Source organism: Colletotrichum acutatum (genome assembly GCF_030867785.1).
Source record: "Colletotrichum acutatum strain CBS 112980 chromosome Unknown BDZ83scaffold_32, whole genome shotgun sequence".
Classification (NCBI taxonomy): domain Eukaryota; kingdom Fungi; phylum Ascomycota; class Sordariomycetes; order Glomerellales; family Glomerellaceae; genus Colletotrichum; species Colletotrichum acutatum.
This window is the reverse complement of record NW_026849026.1, coordinates 184,242-209,788: the sequence shown is the minus strand read 5'-3', so window position 1 is coordinate 209,788 and position 25,547 is coordinate 184,242. Positions and strand designations below refer to the sequence as shown.

At 48.1% G+C, this 25,547-nt stretch overlaps 5 protein-coding genes across 5 annotated transcripts; 1 reads left to right on the top strand and 4 right to left on the bottom strand.

Moving 5' to 3' along the window:
• Nucleotides 1-448: 448 nt before the first annotated feature.
• Nucleotides 449-1,911, bottom strand: BDZ83DRAFT_259598 (uncharacterized protein). The gene is made up of 2 exons (XM_060501983.1): nucleotides 1,848-1,911; nucleotides 449-1,782 (listed from the first exon to the last, which is right to left on the bottom strand). Exon 2 carries the CDS (start codon nucleotides 1,707-1,709, stop codon nucleotides 570-572), a length of 1,140 nt encoding a protein of 379 aa, XP_060366528.1. The 5' UTR covers nucleotides 1,710-1,782; nucleotides 1,848-1,911; the 3' UTR covers nucleotides 449-569.
• A 1,232-nt stretch (nucleotides 1,912-3,143) lies between these two features.
• Nucleotides 3,144-4,297, bottom strand: BDZ83DRAFT_718462 (D-isomer specific 2-hydroxyacid dehydrogenase; the record flags this gene model as incomplete). The annotated part of the gene is made up of 2 exons (XM_060512077.1): nucleotides 3,144-4,012; nucleotides 4,099-4,297. The coding sequence occupies 2 exons, from the start codon at nucleotides 4,295-4,297 to the stop codon at nucleotides 3,144-3,146; spliced, it is 1,068 nt and encodes a 355-aa protein (XP_060366527.1).
• A 6,160-nt stretch (nucleotides 4,298-10,457) lies between these two features.
• On the top strand, nucleotides 10,458-12,901 carry BDZ83DRAFT_615972 (POT family protein). Its single transcript, XM_060507940.1, has 2 exons — nucleotides 10,458-11,098; nucleotides 11,154-12,901. The coding sequence occupies exons 1-2, from the start codon at nucleotides 10,644-10,646 to the stop codon at nucleotides 12,541-12,543; spliced, it is 1,845 nt and encodes a 614-aa protein (XP_060366526.1). The 5' UTR covers nucleotides 10,458-10,643; the 3' UTR covers nucleotides 12,544-12,901.
• A 1,046-nt stretch (nucleotides 12,902-13,947) lies between these two features.
• BDZ83DRAFT_774393 (uncharacterized protein) lies at nucleotides 13,948-15,785 on the bottom strand (the record flags this gene model as incomplete). Its single annotated transcript, XM_060515422.1, has 5 exons — nucleotides 15,217-15,785; nucleotides 15,126-15,151; nucleotides 15,023-15,059; nucleotides 14,513-14,966; nucleotides 13,948-14,455 (listed from the first exon to the last, which is right to left on the bottom strand). The coding sequence occupies exons 1-5, from the start codon at nucleotides 15,389-15,391 to the stop codon at nucleotides 13,948-13,950; spliced, it is 1,200 nt and encodes a 399-aa protein (XP_060366525.1). The 5' UTR covers nucleotides 15,392-15,785.
• Nucleotides 15,786-18,424: 2,639 nt separating this feature from the next.
• BDZ83DRAFT_615969 (S-glutathione synthase) lies at nucleotides 18,425-19,585 on the bottom strand. The gene has a single exon (XM_060507939.1). It carries the CDS (start codon nucleotides 19,428-19,430, stop codon nucleotides 18,855-18,857), a length of 576 nt encoding a protein of 191 aa, XP_060366524.1. The 5' UTR covers nucleotides 19,431-19,585; the 3' UTR covers nucleotides 18,425-18,854.
• Nucleotides 19,586-25,547: the final 5,962 nt, after the last annotated feature.

Sequence of the window (25,547 nt, the reverse complement as noted above, 5' to 3'; positions counted from 1 at the left end):
CTCAGCCACTTGGAGAAGTTGGCTTTGACTGAGATTCCCGTCGTCTATCCACCGCGGGGACTGAGCGGTGAAGCTTTGCAGGCAAGGATTAAAGAACTTCGGGCCAATCACTTGGACCGGGAGTCTTCTACGGCAAACGCAACTCGGTTCTTCCGGCGCTGCAGATCCCTGAAGGCACTGTTATTGAAGTGCGGCACGGGCTCGAGAGTTTACCGGTCAGTCGGACAGAGTCGTGACGTGATCAGAGTCAAGAGCAAGAATACCAACAATACTGGACTTGGCTTAATCAAGAAGGGCTGGCCCGTTATCAATAAGGCTGCCTAGTTGCTTGCGTGGGACACCTTTACCTTGAGAGCGAAAGTCGCGACCAAGTAAACGGTAGAAACCCGTCCATGCATTTAACGAACAATGGAGTCTCCATGCCATGGCGTGCAGCTGACCATAGTCTCGTCGGGTAGCGCCCGGAAGCAAAGGAAATTCTATCAAAGGGTTCCATTGTGGAAAACAGAACCATGACGAATGCTCGGATGATCCTTTCCACTACTACCTTACATGTACTTATTAATGGTTTATAATCCTGACCAGACGGACCCAACCTGTTCCAATGGCCAAGTAAGAAAATGTCGGTGACTATCCTCAAGTATCGCGTAGACGCCATTGATGACCTGAAGTGACCAGCCGTCCATGAACCAATGATGTTCCAATTGCTGCAGCAGAACAGCATAGTACCCAAGCAGAACCAGGGGTACAGGTTCTCTTCTCTCTATAGACAATACAAAGTCATCCCTCAGCTCATATAGCCAGCCGTAAATAATGGAAGGTAATTGCTCGTTGTCGACTTTCGGCTCATGAGGTTCAGTGAATAGCTTCCGGTAACATTTTTTCAAGTGGGTAAAAGCAGGCCGATGAATGCTGTCTTCGGCGGCATACACCTCGTCCACAAGCTCTTCGATCTCAGCCAGGGGCTTCTTCCACTGCAGTACAAGCGATTTTACGCTAAGAGCTGATAGTTTTGGTTCGTTCCATATAGAACTACCACAGAGCAGAGCGGCCGTTGCCTCCTTTCTGATATTTTCTAATCCTGTCGTGCTGATCACGATCCTCACTCCCCTCATCAACGCCCACCATGATACTTCGTCCTCCTCGGCGGCGACAAGTAAGATATTCCCTGGGGATGGGTCTCTAGCAAAAGATGACAGGCTTATTAGGACAGTAGCGTAGTATAGGGCCTGCGAATTGTCGTCATTGACCTGCGCGAGCATGGCCGCCACTTCTGGAAATGCCGCTGCTGCATAGTCTTCTGCCAGGCGGTGATAGTACCCCGCTTGATCGGGTCGTAGTCGGGAGAGGTGTCGTGCAGTGATTGATAGGACCATTCGCATAACGCAGTCGTACTTGAAGCCAAGGGGTGGAACCACATCCCTAAAGATTTGGGGGTCTCCTAGGGTTATGGACGTGTGACACATGTAGTGGTGTAGGAGTTCGAGGCTCTGGATATCGAGAAGACAAGTATTGCGCAAAAGGGGATCGATGTGACTTGAGGGTGTCTGACCGTAGTCTGATTCCATATCAGAGGCCGTCGGAGTAGGTAAGTCTGTGGCGGGCTTCCTTTCTTCGTGCTGTCGAATTCGTTTTCCTTGACGCTCGTCGTCCCCTGGGGATGTGGAAGTCTGCCCCTCTGTGGATGCAGATAGATAGTCGCAATTCATTGAAAACCTCACGCAGTTGGTGCACTCGGGATGTATCTCATCGCACTGTTAAGCGAGGAAGTCAGCTGGACAGCTTGATGGATAGTCAGAGGCATGTTTTTCGGGTGACGTTGGTCTGATGGATGTAATTTAGCCGACCTTGACTTTGCGTCTTTTGCAATTCTGGCAACCATTCCTAGACTTTTTGTGCGATCTTCTCTTATTTTTGCGACATGAGCCGCAGCAACAGCCTCCGGTCTGGGTGGTCGCCGAGGAGGAACCCGAGCAAATGTCGATGTCTTCGCCTGCCATAGTCACCGGTGGATGTTTCAACTGTTTTGTTTTTTCCCGGTACTTCACTCAGAGAAATAATGTAAAGATGATAGCAAAGATGTTTCCGAGACTGTTCAGGGCACCTTTCTGTCGCGTTGCTGAAGCTGGAGACAGTGCTCATGGGTCGGCGCGATTCGCATCCTGTGGGCGTGCTGCGTCTTCGAGAGGTTGTAAGCTCGGTCTCGCGTTCCGACGACGGGATGTAATTCCGTCACTAAAAAGCATATAGTAAAGATGAGCAGAACAGCCTAGCTTTATTGTGGTTGAGAGAAAACAAGCCTTTAACCAGTTCGTCGTATTGAATACGAAAATTCTCCGACGAGCGTCGATCATTGGATGGCCTGTCTGAGGTCTCGGGAATACATACCGTCTTCTCCACTCACGCGGAGTCAGTGCCAAAGAAATATGCACGGAGCTGGCCTGATTGGTTCGAGGACATCATCGCTCAAGCTTTGAAGCCACCAGGGGATTCTTTGAGACATCTAGAGACAGACACCTGAGGCCATGTCGATGATTCAGTTTGCGTTCACGTGCGCCCTGGGTTCCATTGTGGTCTTTCAAGGCGCATACAGGAGCTCATGTTGATAGATCATAATGCTTGAGACAGCCGATGGCGAATCGTCGCTGAGCCGCCGATGACCTCCATGGCTCGAAGTAGGATCGGCTTCTCTGTGATCTATAGCCATTCTGATTGGATTAACCAAGCCCCGACTCATACAATTGCACGTCTATGGAGAGGATAGTGTTTGCAATGCGTGGGGTGGACTGACGGGTAATGTCGATGAGATGGCGATCAGTTCTGAATTGCCTAAACTAAGTAAGCGGCTGAGATTGACTCAATATACTAATACATGTATAAACTGCCATCTTTGTCATCGCATTAACCTGCGGAAATTGTGAGGTAAATTATAAGAACAGCAGGTCTTACTCGATTCTCACTCGTAAGTAGTATCAACCGAATCGAGTGACCATGCATCATGTTTCTAGATATCATGACCTTAGCAGGTTGCGAAATGCCTTTGTCTATTTCAGTGCTTGTCGAAATATCGTGATTTATTGCATCTTTTGTTCATGGAGGCTTGTTCATCTCTGTCTCGGGGACGACTACCACACACTTCTCGTTCAGGCCAGAACATCATCAAGAGCATCGCCTGCCTGCCACTTCCGGATGTTATTCGCCTGTTGCTCATACCACGCATTCAAAGTACTCTCCTCGACGTAACCCATGTGAGGTGTCAGAAGCACCCTGCTACGGCCATCGCGGCCCCATTTCGTCGACCGCCACTCACTGTCCGCAGGCAACGGCTCGAGGTTGAACACGTCCAAGGCACAGCCCCTGATGCCGCCCTTCTTCAACACGTCTAGTAGATCCTTCTCGACTACGAGGGGGCCGCGAGAGGTGTTGATGAACAATGCTGACCTCTTCATCTTGGAGAGGTCATCTGCATTGATGAGTCCCCTAGATCGGTCTGACAGCACAATGTGAACGCTGAGAACGTCAGCAGTGCTGAAGAGCTCTTCACGGCTGACAGCCTTGAAAGTGCCCACGGGCAAGCCCTCCTCCTTGGCTTTCTCATCGGCAGCTTCCTGTGTCAGATTTGTGCTCCAAGCAATGACGTTCATACCAAACGCCAAGTGCATGATCTTTGCCGTCGAGACTCCGAGACGGCCCAGTCCAACGACACCGAAGGTCTTGCCTGTCATGCCCATGGCAACGTCTGTCTGCCACAAGCCAGACTTGACAGCAAGGTCATCGGCGGCAATGTTCCTTGCTAGCGAAAGGATAAGCGTCACGCAGTGCTGGGTCGTGCTGTTCGTGCCGGCCTGGTTGACTGCCGCCTTGTCAACAGTGCCAGCGACGGGGATGCCGCGGTCTTTGAAGGCTGGGAGATCCAGGCCCTTGTTACGTAGACCCGTGGAGAGAAGAAGCTTGAGGTTGGGCAATCTTCCGATGAGATCTTTGGGAAACGGAGTGCGTTCTCTCATGGTACCTTGTTATTCATGTTAGCCGGCGTTATAAACTCATGAAGATAACGGAGTTGCTGCCATTCTATGGATGGGAATGGGGTATGATTACAGAGAACATCGAAAGGCTCCAGCCTCGAGACCAAAGCATCCTTGGCGTATTCAGGGGTCTCGGGATGATTGTAGGGCAGCAGGGTGTCCTTGAAAGTGGTGACGTTGAACAACGATTTATCCAGTTTGCTGAAGTGGGGTTCCGAGAGGCCCTGGTAGTCGTCCAAGACGGCGATCTTGAGTTGCGTGACCTGAACCATGGTTGCTAGGTATCTAGACGATGTAGGATAACTAGCGGGAGTGCAAAGGCGTTGTCCGGGATGAAGGGATCCACGACGTGGGAACGACGAGGTTAACCAGCTGAGAGGGGTCGTCAGAGTACTGGTGCGGATTGGGGAGCGATACGGCCTCATGCAGAACTTGAAGCGGCGCAGTATCGACTATGGGAAAGAGAATCGCGAGCTGGTGTTTCGATTTCACAGGGAGGATTGATAATTTCAAGGTGTTCCGGGCGACTGTGACTCAATTCGGCATCTCCAAGTCGGCTTGAAGATCTTGGCGGGGCGTATGTGTTCGCAGTCGGCGGCTTGGAGGTGAACGTGCATATGCAGCCTGGCTCAACAGGGTCAGACAACAGAATGAAAGCTTCCGAATGGAGATGAGCCTTGCTAAAGCGTGGTTGGACGAGATCTTGTTTTCCTACGACACCAGTTGGCAATGTCACGAATAGTTCTCAATTAACTCGAAGAGCATCTAATACCCCGGTGGAGGGGTAAAACATTAGCCACCCAGAAGGCGTCTTCGTGGGGTTAGATGAGGGGAAGAGACCGATCCGGTACCGAAAACCCGAGTTTGTGCTCTTCGGTTCATTAAGCGGTAGATATTACAAAGCCTTCTATCGACATGACTAGAGTGAGTATCTGAATGATAATTGGCATCTCGTCTTCATATAACAGTCCTCGGCACTCATTCAACCGTCGCGAGTGCTCCTTTCTGACGGTCACTGTCAAAACTTGAGCCTCAGTAAGTCGACGGGTCGGGATATATCGGCATTCAAGCCGGGAATTAACGACTAACGAATTAGCTAATCAAGTCTAGTCATAGTCTTTGGTAAGACAACCTGCTATCTCATAACCTAGCGTGCTTACGTATGTATTCTCTGTTTCTCTCACCCACATTCCTGGCCCCCAATCTCTCCAGGGTGGTGGCCAGACCACTCGGTGCCCTCTGGACTCCTGGAGACTCTCCATCGCGCTCACTAGTCATGGGCCACCCATGAGGGCCAACCTGGAGATGGGATGGAGATTGCCCGGAGGTTTGTGGAGTTGACGGTTTTTTTTGTTATCCAAACAACGGCGCCTAGCTAACGTGCTAACCATGCGTCCCCAAGTCCCTGACCGCTCCGTTCTGGAGACTGTGAACTGGAGTTTGAACTTTGGAGACTCAAGAGGGTCTCTTCACGTTGTTTCTCGGACCATTGCGAATGACGCCATCGACTAGCGTCCCGCCAGAGGAAAATATTTGCTAACAGAATTTGACAGCTTCACCAACAATGGTAGGAGGATGGCGAACGCCGGGCAGTCAAACGGAGGTCGGAGGAGAATGCCTATTCTTGCACGACGGCGACAGTGCTGTGGTTCTCACCCTGCGGACTGCCAATGTCCGTGTTCATCCCGTCCTGCTCTTCGCTCCTGTGTTACTGGCACGCGGGCCGTGGTTGGCGTGTCTGGTTCTGGATACCAAGAAATAGGAACACTTCAGAAGTTCCTCGCCAAGCGACCCAAAGCATCCATATCGACGCGGACCAAGTCGGTTGATCGGTTGGTCGCTGCCAAGTCGGTCCAACACGACTGACAAATGATGCCTTTCTGGTAGGTTGATTTGCGGGTGGCCAGGTACTGCATCCTCTCACCTGATTCTGGAATTTGGATTCCTTGGTGTAGATAATGATGAGATTTGCCTCCCTTCTGATGAATTGTAAATTTGAGCACACCTATCGTAAGAAGCAATCACCAGAGTACCTACCTAGTTGTGGCTAAGTACCTACTTCAATGATGAATCAAGATTGACCCCGGACTATGAGGGGGCACTTAGCGTAGGGTCTCAGTCGCCGCGCTCTTTGCTGATCGCTCGTACAAATGTAACGTGATGTCGACAACAAGCTTTGCCAGCCCTCTCGGCCATTCTCTCCATGTCTCTTTCAAGTCTCGGCTCTGCTCTCGGCGCTGCCGTCTGTTCTCGGAGCCTGAAGGCCGCTGCGCCAGCGCGCCCATCCCGTCGCGGCGTCGCCTTGACTCAACGCTCTCACTAATCCATGAAGCGCCATGGCGCCTGCAAGCAAATGTCGAGCATTTGCCGTTGCGAGCCTCTACTAGCCTTCAAGCCTTCTAGCTAGGCAAAAGCTCGGCGAGACTGAGCATTTACTGGGCAAAGCTGTGCGACGATAAAAACAGACTTCCTGATAGACCCCGCCGCCTTGCCGCCCTCACGTCTTACCACGAAGGGACATGGCTCACCCGTTATGAGAAACTGGCGCTCGGGGGGCACGCGGAGAGTTTCCAGGGCCCTCTGGCGTTCGTAAACCCGTCCAAGCCCCCCCGGACGCCACATGCGTCGTGCTAACCAGGGGACTTATCCTCGCATTCTCACCCGTCCTACCCGTCACCTACGACTCCATTGCTGTGCAGGCGTTCGTCCCAATGGAAGGTACCTCTCCTACACCCCCTGTGTTTGTGGCTTGTAATGAATCTTGGATTTCGATGTTGCCTCGCAAAACTCGATTTCTGAGCATGACGGCGCGAACGACATGAGGCAATGAGCCTACTGAGGGTTGATGCAAGAGGCATAATACCAGCCGAAGGAACAGAGTCTACTTGACGGTGTCATTAGAACTTATGAGGACTATCGGTTTTTTTGTCAAGGCTGCCAATTCGGTATCAAGGTAATTGCAGAGTGATTCCAATCCGTACTAGTGGTCTGATATTGGCGACTCTCGGGCTTCGTCCCGCCCTGGACGACTCAAGAGGCTACGATATCTAGCGGCCAAGAACGAAATAGATGACAATGATCGGGTGAGGATCTCTCAAGCTGTACGAAGTACTCCTTCTGGACCACCAGCCGGCACCCTGACCTGATACAATTCAGGCAGGCTTCCATTCGTTGTTCTTCTTATCGGAAGTTCGGCCAGCTGTGTGTTGGCTGAAGCCTGAAGGATTGACGAGAGGGCTGGTTCGTGCGACATTGCCGTGCTGATTGCATGCGACATCCCGCGTCGCACATGCTGTGAATGGTGCGCCCATCTCTACTCAGGCCACTGACAATCTGACAATCTGGCAACCTACACCTATCCTGGGGGGTGGGGGAGGGGACAGGAGACCTGGGGTCGCCCGACCTCTCAGACTTCAGGTTCTCATCGTGTCGGGGTCTGTCTGGTCTGTGCAGTGGTTGCCCCCATGGAGTGCAGAAAGTAGACACGCGACACCGAGATCACTGCCCGTCCCTCACCTAGTTGCTATGTGCTGAGCGGCTCAGCCGCCTGAGCCTGATGTGTGCGGGCTTTGCTCCATCGTCTCGTGGGGTTCAACATTGGATGAGTAGACGAACTTTTGAAGAGATGCCTCGGCGGCGCTACTCGAGAATACTAGCAACCAAAGCCAAGAAGACAAGCAATGAGGCGAAGCTTGGAGCATGCTTGCAACCGAGTCTTGGCTTTGGACGAAAACGAGGGAGATGGAGACGGAGACGGGGGCACTTTTGAAGAGACCAGCTCACTAGGACATGAAGCCAAGACCGTATATTTCATTGCCCGTTGTCTGGGCGGTCGTGATGGGAATACCACCTTTCCTTTTGGTCTCTTGAACCCCATATTATCCTGTGGGCACATGTCAAGTGTCATCTCTGGAGCAAGAAGCCGTGCCCATTGCCAATGCCCAGGAGTCTGGCACCGTTGACTAAGAGAAAAGCCTTCCGGGCATTGGGGTATCTGGGCGGGCTTCCGCTCCCACATTCCCCCAAACTCCCCAAGTCCCAACGACGCCAGTCCTTCAAGTCTGCACAATTTCGGCGGTATCCATTGGATCGTAAGCAGTCCGATACGAATCTCCCGTCCGACTGGTCCATCTCAAAAGCCAGAAGCTGATCCATCATCCAAAAGGACCTTTCGATGGGGCCGTTCCAAGAACTGCAGACAAAAATCCCCCGGGGTATCTGGCTGAACCGGGTATAGCCTCGCTCCGGAACCAACCAAACAGGGGAGGCCGTGGGTGTCGCGACATTAAGCTCATGGGCCATTGCTACGGCTCTTATCGTTTGGGAAGGTCGCCGGGGGACTAGTGCCACGGCAGAGAGCTGCAACTAAAGTGTTTTGACCGGACTATTCCATGCGGTCCATCTGTCAGCAACCAGCTATACTAGGAACGCGTACGTAGATTGTGGGTAGCACGACACCACGCGGCTTTGTCTGAAGGAGATCTGAAGTGTAGGAAGAGATGAGAGAGAGAGAAGAACCGCATGTTCAGCTGAATAGTAGGGAGAGAGTCAAACTTCATGGGGAAACGAACGATATCGTCGTCTGCTCTATAGAAAGAGAGTCATGATGTGCACATGCGGCAATCCTCGGCCTTTGCCCTCGTTTGCAAACTCAATTGTCCATTCAACCCCTCTCCAGCCCTAAGCCAAGACCGTTTACACCCATTCAACCACTACGGTGGCCTCGGTAGCAGCATCACCTTCCCTTTCCCGCGCCGTAGATGATTCTTGGCGGTGCGTATCATGAACAGGGCGGCGATGATTTGAGATGCGCCTTCGCATCATCGACATCCCCGCAAAACTTCACCAATCGACTAGCGATCCGTTCATTGGTAGCGACTACTGTACAGATGCAGCAGAATTGGATAATTCGATTCGTCGCACACTAAGAAATAGGCCCCTAATCAACGGCAATTTTTCGTGTGGCGCATCCACGAATCAAGACCTCGGCGTGGCACTCGGCTATCACCAGGCCACCCGCCCCCTTTGCTCACCCTTCCCGTCCATCGTGCAGGATGGTGCCAGGCATGCCACGACCAACTTTGTTCTCGAAGCCGCGCCAGAAGCCAAGTCGCAGCTAGGTATGTGGCAGGCTCAGGCTGGCGCTCTCCCGTGAGCCGAAGTGAACGCCAAAACACGTCTAGTCATCGATGTTACACCACCATAGCAACACTGGCAACACAGAGCCAACGAGCATTTTTTTCGTGCCAACACTGATAGAGAAGTCAGGCCCGGGAGACGCGCCAATGAAGTGGCTCGATGAGATGGGAGTGGCGGCGATGCCAAGGTCGATCAACGTTACCGCCGAGCCCCTTGGCTGTCGCATTTCACCGTCCAAGAGACTCAAGCTCTCACCACTCTGTCGCTCTTCTGGCTGACTTTTCCCGAGCCTGGCAGGCAGATTCTGCAACCTACTGATATCAGATCGAGCCGGCCGAGTTCAGCTGTTTGCCCGGGTTCCACGAGTCGCGAATCAGATGCTCTCCCTTACCAGAGTGTGTATCCAACAAGGCGAATTCGGTCTCTCTCTCACTTTCAATGTCTCTCAACTCTGGTGTGAACCCCAGACCGACACCAGCTACGCCGCCGCCTATCTGCTACCCTCTCATCCTTGACCTGCCTAATCGGGCCATTTGTCCTGGAGCCCATCACGGTCCATCATATCCATCAGGGCCCATCATCTCCCTCTCGTTGGAGCTGCCCACCACCCACCAACTGGTATTTGTCTCGGTCCAGGCTGGCGTGGAATCCGTGGATTCTCACCTGTGGGATCGTTCTATTGCAACAGATCCCTTCAACTCTTCCCTGCGACCTGCATCGTCCTGCGCGCGCTGGCCGCCTGTCTCCGATTCTGACCCCCCCCCCTGCACCGTCCCAAACGCCCGACCTCGACCCCGTCGTCCTCGACAGTATTATCTTCGTGATGTGATACTCCCCGTTGCTCTGTTCTTTGCAACGCAAACAAGGAGAGAAGGAGGTAGAGTGTATGGTATCCTCTCGTCTCCTGTCCCGTGGCGACGATTCTAGGCGAGATGGACGGTCGCCTTCCTCCCTTCTCGACGGCTCCGTCGACGCCTACGCACGAACCTTGGACCCAGGAACCTTGTTGACATCGAGGCAAACCTTACCTCCTCCACGATTGGCCCGTCCCATGCCATCCCATGCCACCACCGTCTTCTCTCCGTGCTAGACATGAGTCCATGTCCCTGTCATCCAACCCCCGTCCTTGCCCCCCACCTCCAGGCGCTAGAGTAAGGTATCTCGCCCATGTCTGTGTATCTGCGGATACCTACCGGCTGCCGAATGCAGCTGTGATGCGACCTCCTGCTGTCGCGACCGGGAAATATAAATCATCTCTCATGAGACGCTCCCTCGCTCATGGCTCTCCCCTCCCCTTCTCTCTCGCGATCAGCAGCCCTTCATCCACGGCCAACAGCTAAGGTCAAAGTTTGACCCACCTGTCAATTTGCTGTCAAAGACTCGTTAACTCGTGTCTTTCGCTATCATCACTCGCGGAGCCTCTTGTACCAGACCCCTGGGTTCTCAACCCGCTCCAGAAACTTTCCTCCAACTCAAGCCATGAGTAACGCCGGAGGCCTTCAGGACGATGTCCTGGCCAAGGCCCACGTCCCCCAGGCCACTGTGCAGGGCACTTCGAAGGAGACTCGCGGCTCATTCGACGTGACCGCCGCCGCCGCTCCTCCCGTCGAAGACAACTACTACGACTCAAAGTCCGACGATGACTACGAGGACAAGCCCACCGAGGAGGAGTTGAGCACGCTTCGCCGTGTCTCGGGCCCCATTCACTGGGGTATCTACACCATCGCCTTCGCCGAGCTTTGCGAGCGTTTCTCGTACTACGGTTCCTCCGTCTTGTACACTAACTTCGTCATGCGACCCCTTCCTCCGGGTTCGACGACCGGCGCCACTTACGGCGCTGATATCCCCGCCGGTGCCTTGGGCATGGGTCAGAGAGCCTCTCAGGGTGTCTCTCTGGTGAACCAGTTCTGGGCTTACCTCGTTCCCCTTTTCGGGTATGTTGCTCTGTGCGAATCCTTGCTAAGAACAGAGACTGACTAGTAACTCCAGTGGTTGGTTGGCCGACTCCAAGTTGGGTCGTTACAAGGTCATTCACATTGCCATCGCCGTCTCGACCGTCGCTCACATTATCCTGACTGTCGCCGCCGCTCCCTCTGTCATCTCCAAGGGCAAGGTTGCCTTCGCCCCCTTCTTCCTCGGTCTCTTCACCCTTTGCTGCGGTACTGGTCTGTTCAAGGCCAACATCTCTCCCCTGCTCGCCGAGCAGAACAAGGACACCCGCATGCGCGTTGAGACCCGCGGGGGCGAGCGTGTCATTGTCGACCCTTCCGTCACCAACACCCGTATCTTCCTGTGGTTCTACTTCGCCATCAACTGCGGTGCCGTCAGTGGCCAGATTTCCATGGTCTTCGTTGAGAAATACCACAGCTTCTGGCTGGCCTTCCTCCTCCCCACCATCCTCTTCCTCATCTGCCCTGTTGTCCTCTGGTCCAACAAGAAGAAGTACCATCTTACTCCCCCCACCGGCTCCGTTCTCGAGAAGTTCTTCCGCATGTCCAACTTTGCTGCGAAGCGCTCTGGAGGCATCACCAAGCTGAACTGGGAGAACGCGAAGCCCAGCAACGTCCCCGTTGCCGAGCGCCCTGGCTGGTTGACTTACGATGACGCCTGGGTTGACGAGGTCCGCCGTGGTCTCAAGGCCTGCAAGGTCTTCCTTTTCCTGCCCATCTTCTTCCTCGCCTACAACCAAATGACCAACAACTTGACCTCCCAGGCTGGTTCCATGGTCCTGAACGGTGCCCCCAACGACGTCATCCAGAACCTGAACCCCCTTTCCATCATTATCATGATTCCCATTCTGGACCACCTCGTCTACCCCGGTTTCCGCAAGATGGGCTTCAACTTCACTCCCATCAAGCGCATGACCACTGGTTTCTTCTTCGCCGCCGCCGCCATGGTGGCCGCCACCGTCATGCAGCACTACATCTACCAGATGTCCCCTTGCGGTGACTTGGCCACCATTTGCGAGGAGGGCCCTGCTCCCATCAACGTCTGGGCTCAGTGTCTCCCCTACGTCTTTGTCGGTCTCGCCGAGATCTTCACCAACGTCACCTCGTACGAGTATGCCTTCTCCAAGGCCCCCGAGAACATGAAGTCTCTCGTCATGTCTGTCAACTTGGCTATGAGCGCCGTCTCTGCCGCCATCGGCCAGGCCTGGACTCCTCTGTCCGAGGACCCCCTCCTCGTCTGGAACTACGCCTCCGTCGCTATCATCGCCTTCCTCGGTGGTGTTGCTTTCTGGTTCTGCTTCAAGCACCTCGACGGAGAGGAGGACGAGCTCAACCAGCTGAAGAAGACCAAGTTCCTTGGCTCCAACCAGCCTACTGCTGCAGCTCAGGACGATCAGGTCGCTCAGGCCCAGGTTTCTGAGAAGGTTTAAACCACTTATACCCAGAAACATTCATGCTCTGCTTCCTCCTGTGGAAGAGCGTGTGTAACCTCATTTGGTTGTATGATTTCCCGCGTCAAATGATTCCCCGGCAGTTGGTCTTGCGGACTAGCTGTCCATACTCCTAGTTAGACAAGTGCACGATAATGCATATAATGAAAATACCTATTCCCACGCACCAGCCTTATCATACATTTACTCATAATGTGAATGAGCTTACTGGAATGAAACTAAGTGCCATTTATCTGTTCTCGAGGGTTCTAGACCAACCCCATCCATGTAAATCAGCCGGCAATATGAAATAACTTTTCTGTCTGTTCCTGTCTAGTCTAAGCTGATTCTTTTCTCGACATACTCCGACGCAACTCCAAACCACGCATGTGTGCTCAACGTACCTCACTTAAGTCCTTGTTATCATACTCATAGGAACTAGCGCCGCTTCCAGCCAGATGAGGTTTCTCGTCCTCCCATTCGCTGCAAGAATGAGAATAAACAGTTGGTCCTCGGCTATCTCCCACCTTTTCAGCATGTGTCCCAAATGTTATCAGGATCATAGGCCGATATCATAGTGGCTCCATACCATAAAGCTGAGCGTACCAATGATTGGCCGAGGTCACTTCGAGCACTTTTGTAATAGAATTGAGCCAAGCTGTGAGCGTGTGTGCGTGGACCTCGTTAAGCGGAGGGTGGGCAGCTGCGAGTATTACATGCGCCATTTGATAGTCAATCAGATCTTCGTCATCAGAAACATCGCAAACCTACTCACTGATGACCACTCAGCGACTGGATCTCTTCAAATGTACCAGAGTTAAAGTTTGGGCATGGAAACCTTCCAGCAGGAATAGCCTGTCATGTCTCAACGGGGGGTCGGAACACCCATGAGACCTACTGGATTAGACGCGCTGTGAAACCGCCCTGTGATAGAGGAGAATCAATCTCCGGACACGACAGAGAATTTGGGTCTTGGACACAAGCTCTAGAGGGCGTGAGTCAAGAAGCTCCGAGTAGAATGTCAAATTGAGGAGGCACAGCCAGAAAAACTGTGTTCCCGGGGAGAAAGATTACATTAGTAACGGCGGCCAAAGGTTAGGCGGCATAATAGTAAATCATCGTAAACCATTCTTCAATCCCTATTTCTCAGAGCATATTGCATAATTGACAAGCCCTCTAGGTTGGCTCGATTGTGATGACGCGCTGCTAATGTGACTTCTTGATGGACTGGACTTTGAGGATCGTTGTTTCCCTTCGTTTACACTATGACAAAGGGAAAGGTATTACACTTGTACTTTTGGGTGGTGGCCCGGGATATCTCGATGTTGCTTCAACTTAAGAAATCGAACGCTGCCCCTGAACTCCAACTCTTGTTCAACATTGAGTCATCATACAAATCTCTTCTCAGACTATGGCTCCCTTGCTCAAGGGCTTCTCCCCGGTCCTGTAATCAGTCGAAGACCGAGAATCGTCTCCGACGCTGGTATTTGACTCGTATGTTAGGTTGACATTGGTTGTGCGGACAATGCCATTGTATGTCATGATTTCCTCCTCGGACCCAGAAGGCGACGTGCTTCGGATCTCTGTATGGTGTTGCGAGCGCGTCATACGCATGTCCTTCAGCGTAATGTTGTCGCCTTCTCGAACCGTGTTGCGGGGCCGAGAGGAGTTGCCGTAGTACTTGAGCCCACTGCTGCCAGTCTTGCCGGAGCTGATGGCACCGAAGAGCTTCGGCCACCACTTGCGGAACATGGGGCGGAGAGCCGGAGCGGACGCGGAAACGATGGCGAGGTTTACTTCGACCGTGTTGTAGACGACGCCGATATCGTAGAAGGGGTCTTTGTTGGGATCCGGGGGCACGTAGAAGAGCTTGTAGATTGCCACGAGACGGATAATGGCGACGACGGTGACACTGGTAGAGAACTTATTAGCTTGGAGCAAGATTTTTGAAACCATGTGTGAAGCGTACACTGCACCAACCAAGAAGACGCAAATGACGGCAATCTTTGCACCCATTGGCATTTTCAAACCCAAGAAGATCCAGAACGGCAACAACAGAACGAGCACATCCATCAACACATTGAGACAAGAGATCGACACGTGGAAAGAGTTGTCGACACATCGGGCAGAAGCTCGTACGAGAGGATCCCAGTTGGCCTCGATCGGTAGGCACTGAAGAAGAGCGACGAGGAAGATGGCAGTGGCCATGGCAGCATTGGCGATGTTCAAGCCGTGGATGGTCCACCGAACGCCGGGCTTCTGTCCTCCGAGACGCAGAAGGAAAACCAAGATCGAGGCTCTGACGAAGGCCAAAACGGGGTTGTAGAACATTTGTGCCATGAAGAACCACCACATAGCGGGTGACGAGTTGAAGGGTTGGGGAACATCAACGGCGTGGTATCCGAAGTACATGAGCTTGATGTCTAGACAATGGTTAGTACACAGACGAGGCGAACCAAAGGCATTGTGAAGTACTTACACATATAAAATGGCGGTGTCATACACACTGCGCATAGCTACGAGTTTCGTTAGCCAACAAGATTCGTCCAATTGTTATCTTTTTTTCGTTTTCGGTTGCGTACCACTGCCATGCCGCATAACCAGTCGTCTAATTCAAGCGTTAGTCCCCATGATTATTCAACTGGCATAAAATCTGCTCCTTGGTCAACGTACCAAGACCCCATTGTCTAGTCGTAAGTCTGCTGTATGTCCGAGCTCCAAACACGACTATCGAAAGCGCCGGGAAGAAGAATGTGATGAAGATGGCGGCTTGCTGATGGGACGGACTTGGTATCGTCAACACGTCCGGGTGCTCAGGGCGCCGAGCAATAATCGAAGCATACTCCATGTTGAAAGATGGATGAATGGATATGATATGTAATCAGGCCTGCAAGAAGCAGCCAGGCTGCCTTGTAAAAGGAAGATCGGCCCCCAAGGCGAAGCTTTGACTGGCTCCTCAGTTGATGAGTCGTGCTGTCCAGTCCCAGGGCGCTGGGTCGTCGTGGGTAAGAGCCAAGAAATCTCACTGTCGACCAAAGCGAACCAGGAGAGAAGAGCGGTCAGATCGAGGGTCGCAGCGGGAGACAGGAAGGGCCCTTTTCTTTATGTAGATCTCTGTGTCTTATTGAGAGGGTGATCCACGATGTCGCCACAGTTTCCCCCCTCTCCGGGAAGACTAGACGCTACTGCTGCTTGAACCAAGTCGAACGACTACGCTAAACATGATACACGGGAAAATAAGCTTGACAGGCTCTGAAAGATAACCGTTCACCCGTTGCAGAGTAGAGTTTTCTGCAGATCCCCAATGTGGACGGCGTGATCCTGACTCCTCTCGTGTTCCAAGGGTGGTCTGGAAGGAAGGGAAAGGGGGCGTCTTCTCTAGCTCCGTTTCTCTGCAAGGCACCGTGATCCCCCATCTCGAAGTCTGCATATAATTGGCTTCAGAGACACCTTTGCAACACAAGCGAGCGAACGGGAGAATCTTCTGCTCTCAAAGGTTGGGGCGGAGACGAACAGGAGCAAGGTCCCAGGTTGAAGGATAGTCTAGCCTATGTAGACCCTTGCTCCGCCCGCAAACCTCCGGTAGTGTGCTGCGCGCATATGAAATCCCGAGAGTGTTGAAGATTGCAAAGCCATTAAAGGGCCCCCACGCTGCCAGAGTGTTGACTGCCGTTTGCGGCACGGCATGGCTAGGCGAGAAGCCTTTTGTTTTAACTTTTGAGACAACAGTTGGTTCACCCGAACGAAGTTGACAAGGCTACCGAAGTGTCAGTGCTGAATATCAGATTCAAATATTATAGTTACCACCCGCACTGGACTAACAGCCTTAGGATCGGACTATCATCATCACATCAGAAATTCTTAAAGGCAATCTGCAGTCTCCGAGCTTCGGCAACAATTCCAGCTCCAAGGACTCGTTCCTCATGTCGTGCGTTGCATTTCCCTCAGGGGTTTGCAGACGTATTCCTTGTCTGCCAAGCCGCTTAGAACACCATGCTCGGCCAAGAAAATGGCGTGTCTGGGCAACGCAAGGGAGACAACAGCGGGTTGGCTTTCAGCCGAGGGAACGGACAATTCGTACAGCATCAAATCTGCTTGAGACCCTCTTTGAATTGCTTCCAGAAAACTCGACCCAGTCCGTGTGTTGTCTAGTCGCGGCAATGAGTGCGCTACCAACGGCGTCTAGTTACGAACCGCCGTTGCAGATTCCGATGCAACTACGTATGTCCGTACGCTTGTCGCTTGAGGGCCGACACTCGACAGTGCCAGTGCAGGTTCAATTTGAGCTCAACCCCGGACCCCAGACCCAAATTCACCGCCATTGCCATTTCCCACTCTGTATCCGTAGTAGGTACTGCGGTAGAAGCGGCTGGCTGAGTGCTAAAACGCACGGTAATTGTCAAAATTGTCTATTGTCGATCTTTACCGCACACGGTATCAGTGTCCTGTCAAGCACCCCGGCAAAGACTCTTCATCCCTTGCAAGCGAGAGAGACTAAGTTATGAAGCCCCTCACAACTACGGGGCAGTCGCGAACCCTGATTCATTTGTGCAAAATCCCATTATCTCATCACTTCCCTTCCGGATGGAGACGTCCTCCTTCTTGCCTCTTTTCAGTTCGGACATGACTTGTCCTTTCAGGCAGCCAAGTCCTGGCCTCGTGGCGTCGGCGTGGGTCCGGCAAGAAGTTCGTTGGACGAACTTCTCTCGACATCCGACGCTCCGGAACTTGCGTCGCCAAGAATTCGACAACAGGTCGGGGGTTAGGAACTATGTAGGCCAATCTTGCCCCATGGCGATCTATCGACTTGGTGAAAGAAAGTTTTGGCGGCGGTTTCTGGACTCTTAAGGGCCGGCTTGCTATCACCTATTTCAGTCAATTAGCCGGTTCTTGTCCGTTGACCTGCCTGTGGGATGGTTACAGCGGAGCGTCTGCCACCAAACTTTGGGCATCAATCAAGCCAGAATATCATACGGCGCCTGCGAGAGTGAGCCGACGGCCTGCCCAGCGGATTCGGTGGCGTCGGCGCCGGTGCAGGCACAGCTGCACAGGTGACGATACTTGATGGCGAGAACCCTCCGAGGCAAGATCATCAGCCGTTGACTCGCACGACTCGCCTGAAAGTTCGGCGCGTCCAAAAAACCCACTTTCCGCAAGCCTAAAAGGCTTTGGTTCAGCTGAACAAAAGGCTTGGCTACTAGGCTGTTTTTTTCGCAGTCATTGGTGTGACTGCGTTTGCCCTATTTTCAGGACTCCACAGATCGATTTCTGGATGTTTCCGTATCGCAGAGGGATGTTCATTGAGGAATGCCATATGCGTATTGGTCGTCTTGAAGGCTGAAGCTACCACTCTGGGAAGACCATAGCACCAAGCACAAGACTTGAGGTAAACCAAGTGTTTCTCGTTCGCAACCGATGCTGTATCCGAACAATCTCAATCTCTCTTGTTTTCAGTGGTAGGCCAGACATTACTACGGTCAATAGTACTGAGACGTTGTAGTTCTGAAGAGACGTTACCTGATCCCTCAACTAGTAGATCTGACTCATGGCAAGTGAAACTCGTTGCATCCCTTGGAGAAGGACTACCCGCCCGAGATTAGATCTACTTATTTCTTGAATCTTTGGGGTTGCTTCTTCTCCTGGTTCGACTTAGGGTGAGGATTCGCGATATAAATTGTGCCCCTGTATGAAAGATGTATTGGTTGCGACTACTTTTTAGCTTATAGATTTGATTGATCTAGATGATTCACCGCCAACATGAAAGAATAGTGTTGACATGGCATGGAATACTGAACGCACATCACTCAGCCATGCTTAAACTGGTGTGCTTAGCAATATGAAGTGGCCTTGACACACAACATCAAGAAGTGAGAATAGAATTGCTTGTCATTTCAGGTCTGGTGCTACGAATGGTGCTGACATTTACTCAACGGCTAAAAACGATCTGTCTGACTCTAACCGCCCCCATTGCGAACTGAAATGCTCCCAGAGACTGACGGAGGTACTTGGCCAATGACAATTAGTATTCCCTTCCCCGTGAATTGGAAGGAAACACAACTACAGATAGGCAACACTGGTAATTTGCTGCTCGTGGCACCTCTTAGGTGGATGGCGATAATGACCTCGCAAGCATGACGCGTAAAAGCAGCTCACAGATTTTGCTACTGCAGCCTATATGATACGACTGTTGATTTTACATTTTTGTTTTCCCAAGATAGCCAACCCATGCCTTTGCGGCTTTTGTGCAATCCGGGTGCTCGTGTTTGAAATTTCGAGAATATCAAGAACAGCTTATGATCTTTAGGTGTCCCTTAAAGCTTGGTGGGGAGGCGACCGGACTGTTGCGCGGTCCAAGTCGCGATGAGGTCCATCAATGGAGGTGACAAGGCGTCGTACGTCTCCAAACCAACAGACTTGAACTTGTTGCGGACCTCATCGATACCGTTGGGGTGGAAGCCTTGCTCAATGATGGAAGAAACAAAGGCGGCGAATTGGGGCTCCTGCCATCCCTTCTCATCCGAGAGCTCCGCGTGCACAAAGTCCAGACCCTTGAAGGGGTGCGCCTTTTCGATGCGTCCGTACAAATGAACCCCGCACTCCTTGCAGGCGTTTCGGAGAATGACTGCCGAGTCGTCGACAACGTGGAGCTTGCTTTCGTTGGCAGTGACCTTGACTTGGTCTCTTGAAATAACACCGACAACTGAGAAAAGGGCGCCGGCGGGCTTCCAGCACTTTGAGCATCCGCAAGCGTGGTTGTGGGCAACGTTGCCTCCGAGTGTGACTTCCACGGGGTTACTCTTGCAATGGCAACGGAGCTTTCCACCGGCGAAGTTGGGGTCTCCCTTGGTGAGACCGTTGTCGATCAATGGGTGAAGAGAAGGGGCCATGGTGGATTAGACTTGAAGTGGTGTGTAGTTGGTGTTGGTTGATTAATCGGATATTGCTGTTGATGGGTGGGCCGAGGACCTTGATGGAGTAGAACCTTGATGGACTTGATTAGTTTTCTAGTTGTGTATATAAAGACAGCGAGGAATTCCTTTATATCAGATGTTGAATTTCATTTTCGGGGCGTTCTCAACTCCCGATTCCTCGACCGGCGACTTGGCGGAAGGGTTCCCGAGCCATCCCCGAAGAGGCCGGACCGGAACCAACACCCACGCGTTGGCTTACCTGATTCGCTGTCTTCCCCGCATTTCAATGCCGAATGCTGTCAGTCAAACGTTGATTCGAGCACGCAACTGGGATAAACTTGCCCGTTCCGCCTAATCTTCACGATTGCATGTCTCCTCGTTGCTATTATGAGGGCGCCTAGGGTATCGGATCCCCACCCGATTTGACGCCGATGATGATGATACCCCGCATAGTTTCACTCTGAAGTCAATTGCTTCGCCGCAGAACCAAGAAGAATACCCCGCTCGGCCAACGTAACGCCTAACCCCGCGACCCGAATGATGCGGTTTGGCATGATAGAAGCCGCTGATGTGAGACGAAGTTGTCGGCGTTAGGCATAGAGGTCTCGATAATGAGACCGATAGTGGCTTGGCCGGTTTTGGAATACCGACTTGTCTATTGAACTATCAAAAGGCGTGATCGAATGGCGCAGAGCCTCAAATTTCCGAATTGCCTCCATACCGCCGAGCGCTGCCTCAAATAACTCTTATCACTACCGATGACAGGGCCGGGTCTCGGTCCGCCGGCCGGCAGATAGGGAAGGTTGTCAGGAGAAGTTCAATTTCAGTCACAAAACTCTCGTATCAATGAGATAGCAATGTCGTTCGTCCAAACTCGTGCAAATGCGCATTAGCATCGAGAATACCCAGTTGCGTAGCCCAACTTCGAACTGGTGGTCGAGCAAGGTTTAATTATGAGTAGGATATACTGGACCAAAGGGATGGTGGCAATGGATGGTGGCCATGAGACAATAGGCTATGATGCTTTGTATCTAGTGAAGTTCTAGTGCTTCATATATCAAGATTTTCTCGGAGGCCATCCAGATCGACCACAATGGACAAGTTGAGCCCATACGCTAAAAGGCAAAGCGACCACAACAATCTATCAACGTTGTGTTTGTGGTGGACACAATTCGATACTATGCTTTGCTCGTGGTCACTATTCATGTCACAAGTTCTGGCTCAGGTGCCATTCACCCCGAGGTTTAAGAATGTGTTCTTGGTAACTCTGTCATTCATGAAGCAACTCGCAGTTGGCTTTTTTGTAGCTGATTCACGCAAGCAAAGTCGTGGTAACAGAAGTAGAAATGGTGTTCTATTCTGAACTCAGAGCGTTGCTGAAAACTGAACCACTTCGTTTTCAAAAACTCAGTGGCTTCACATGGCACCTATGTTATGAACATCACGGTGCCTTTGGAAATCACAGTTCATGGCCATTTGATTCTTTTGAGATAATAGTTGTAGGCTCTAGCGTCAAACTGTAATATTTTTCATGGTCTTCTTAGCGCTCATCATGCTTATGTTGGCGTGCATCCAGTTATTTGGGCTTCACTTAAAGTTACAGCAATTAGCATGTAGAAAGTAGCGAAGACCTAAGTGGTCAGTCTAATGCATGTAATTTTGTACGCTTCTACCTAGCTGTTTTATCTATTGCAGTGCTCAAAGTTCCAACGCTAGTTCTAGAAATAACTGTCATCACTGTGGGTGTGTTGTTATCTTGGAACCAGACATATGTTTCTTTAGTCAGTTTGATTCACATAGCATTCCTTGAACATTTAGCTACGCGGTCCTGATCCCTGGACGTACCTCTCCAACTTTTGTTCTCCTGCCACTCGTGGCTTCCGATTTACCTAGTAACCTGCCAAGTTAAGTATATTTAGAATGTCCAAATAGGTAGCATTGTTGTGTCATGTATCGGAGTTCGAGCCTCTATGCTAATATTCGTTCTGCACGTGGAACAAGGGAGAAGCAGCAGAAAAATGGCTGGATTGGATAAATCCAATGCTGAATTGCGCGTATTATGCAGATTTTGTTAGGCAAGCTTATCATCTACGGTTACTAGCGAGTATGGTATCTATTTTGCCCAGTCCGTCTGTCCTTTGTATTACTTGTGTTGGCTTTTGTAGAATATGGTGTAAATCAGCCATGTGGGCGACAGAATAAACATAGCCTTAAGACGAAATGGACGAATGTGGCAACGTCGTTCAACCAGATGATCATTGGACTGGTGTTTCTGTGAGTCCTAGCATCACTATTGATCTCACAGCACAGCAAATTCGGTGCAATCTACGATGATATTATCATGCAAGGTGCTGCTACGCATCAAAAATTTGAACTGTTTCTTTTGGATCTCTTACTCTCAATGACGGGTTGTCTCTCATCTGTGAACTCTTCCCGGAAATACCTCAAGTACGCATCGTACGTTTATTCTTCCCATCTAAACAGAGATAGAAATAGAATATTCGCCACCAAAACCCCCATTACCCATCTCACGACACCAAGGAAGTAATGAAACATCAACTACTTGACCGCACTAGGAGCGCCGCGTGCGGCACTCAAGACTCGGCGGCATAGACAAGGCCTTCTAGTGTTGAATTCGAGCAATATTAAAAACCGCCGAAGGGTTTCACTAACGCAACTGGGATTTGATTCGTTCATAGTATAATTATTGCCGCCCACCAATTGCTTGCGTTGGCATTCACATGTGAAGTCAAGAGGATAGATCGATGTCTGCCATCATAAGTGTGTTTTGAATCAGATAGCTTTCAGTTGCTCTGATAAACCCCCTGCATGAGCATCGGTCTATGCCTTCTTAAGTCGAACGAATACGAATAAGAGATGCTTGCCGAGGCAGCGAGGTAATAATAAAGTGTCACGTAACAAGGATAGGGACCGCAATCCACAAAGTACCTATCACGTACTATATCACGTATATCTTACTTATATCCTATATATAGACCTTTCTTTTTTATCTATTTCTATTTTAATAAATTAAGCTACTTTACTATACTCCGTATACCTATTACTATATACTATAACTCGTAATAATTATAAGCTTAGCTCTTAATTAAAACCCCAAAATATAATAACGTATTTATTAATATAATTCTTATTATCTCTTTAAAATAATAGATATTTTTACGTTAATCTTTAATTAAACTAAATTAACTAACTATAATAGTTAAATTAAATAGTTTTAAGCTTTTTACTTTATAAACGAGGGCCTCGAAATCTAAAAATACGTCGATCTAAACGCTCTAAACTCCGACGTACTCCTCGCTCCCTTTATAATATTTTTTTTATTATTAGATTTCAAATTATTATTTTTAATCTATAATAAAAAAGAGTAACGAGTTTATAAAACTTATTATAAAGCGTTTAAAAACGATTAACGAAAATAAAAGATCCTTTATTAATAACTTCTAGCCCTAATTCCTAGTACGACCCCTTTAATATCCTTAAATATAAGTAATTTATAAAATCTAGCTAAAGTTCTTTTTATAAAACTAGCTATATTACTAACTTTACGTAACTAAATATATCCCTATACTATACCTATAAAAAAGATCTATATACTCGAGAATATTTAAAAAAAATAAAAGCTCTCTACTAAATACTACTAAATTATAGCTCCTAAATATAATAATATTAATATATATATTAAACTCTTTACCTAGTAATTAAAAAAGTCTATTATTATTACTCTTTATAAATACGTATTCTAAAAAATAACTTAAAAAGGCGTTAAGTTTAGTATTTAATAGATCGTCTAATAATTAAAATAAGATTTAGTACCCTCCGAAGCTATAGTTAAGAGTATAGTTTAATAAAAATATAAATAAATCCTTAATAAAATAAAGAACGGAGTTAATACTTAACGCTAATATAAAGAGTAGTAGCCTACTTATTTCTAAATAAAAACGTACAATATCTTAAAAATTTAAAAAAAGATCGCTATAATCGACTTTTTAAAAGTAGTTAAGTCTAAGCTTAACCCTATATAGGGCTAACGAACTTATAACATTTTCTATAAATTAATCGCTTTTAAAATATATACTAGAACCCTCGGGGAGATTATATATATATTTAGCTTAATAACTTAAAAAATATATATAAAACAGCCTTTAAGCTAAAAAAGGGCTTACTCTACTTTTTTAGGGCGTTCTAACTTATATAAAGACGTAAATAATAAAAAGGACGTTATATACTTATATAATTATATATACTACTAGCGGCCTTTAATATACCAAAAACTAAAGTAAATATTTATAAATTATAATATTAATAGGTCCTTAATATAAATATTTAATAGCTATATAAAGGAGGTCTTTACTATAATTAAATTAAATAAATAGAAATTATTTTATAATAAGTTTAAAAAAGTTAGTTAGTTAAAAGATAATAGAACCCCTAAAAAGCCTTGGTTTTTAAAAGGATCCTCTAACTAGCCTATGACGAGTTTATTAATAGACTAAGACGAGGGCTACGTAGTCGCTATATTTATTAAAAGTTAAAAAATAAAATCGAACGTAATCTTTAATACCCTTATAAATAGTGCTTATTTTTTATCTTAGAGTATAGTAATAAATAGCTACGGGGCAATATACCTAGTTAATAATAAAAGTTTATTAGAATTTAAGAGCTACGTATTATTAAATAACGATAATTACGTTAAATTAAAAACTATTATATTACCCGTTATTATATATAGGACTCGGATTATAAAGGGCGTTTTAAATAGACCTAAAAAAAAAGGAATATACGATCTAAAGCTTTAAAACGTCGTTTACGTCGAGGGCTTCTATATAAATATAGTCTTAAAGACTTTTTTAAATAAAAGCGCACTCTAATACTATAGTCTAGATTATACTTTATAATAAAGAACGCTTTATAAAAATACCGTTAAAAAGTAATTAATTTAAAAAAATAACCTAGTCTTTTTTAAATATAAACTCCTTTAATTTTACCTTTTTACTATAGCCCTTAACTATATCTTTAAAAGCCTAGCTAATATTATATTACTAATTAGTTATAAAAAGTTCTATCGCTCGTATTAACGTATTCGTAAAAGATCTAATAGTACGCTTCTATAATACTTTAGAACTGGTTATCTAGGACTTAATACCCTTTATTAACTTCTATATAAAACTTGTAAAGTATATATTAAGCCTTTAATATAAATTAAATATAAAGCTTATATAATATCTAAAACTAAATTAATAATTTTAAAAAGACCGCCCTTAAAACGCGCTTTACGGCTATAATACCGAGTATATTAAAATTTTTTCTATTTCGAGCCCTCTTTAAATAAATAATAATATATATTTATAGCCTCTAATAAATATAGTAAATAGCTTAGGGGGTTCCTTTTAAAAAATAAAACTAAAAAAAAAATACTTTACGTATTCTAAAGCCTCGAGGTAGCGATCTATTATTAAAAAAGAACTTTAATTTACTTTTTTTAAAACGATAACGAAACCGTAATCTTTATAGTAAACGTTAAACGCACTTATAAAACGTAATATAATAAACTAAGAATTAAAATAGAACTTCTACCTCTATATATAAAAGAACCCGTAAATAATATAAAAAAAGTAGGTTAACTCGTAATTATTAAAGTTTATAAAATACGCCTTTTTACGAACCTCTTTAAAAAGCTCTAGGACGAAGCGGTATTAATAGCGATATTTATTTATAATATTACCTTACGGGAAGCTAATAATAGAGACTCGCCTATTATAATAAAAATTAATTAGTAAAAGCGATATTAACGCTAGTAATAGACGGGTTATTAAATATAGGATTCTAAACTATAACCCCGTATTTTAATAGTCTATATATATATAGCTACTAAGTATATCCTCTTTATAAAATCGTAAAGGGGTATATAATAAAAGGAGTATAAAGTGCTTTCCTACGGGTATATTAGATACTTAGTTAAATATATACTAGAAATGTATAATTTATATAAGATCTAAGTACTCGCGCTTAAATAGGTGTTCGTTACGAGAATATTAAGTTTAATAAAAAAGTCTTTTATAATCCCGTATATAA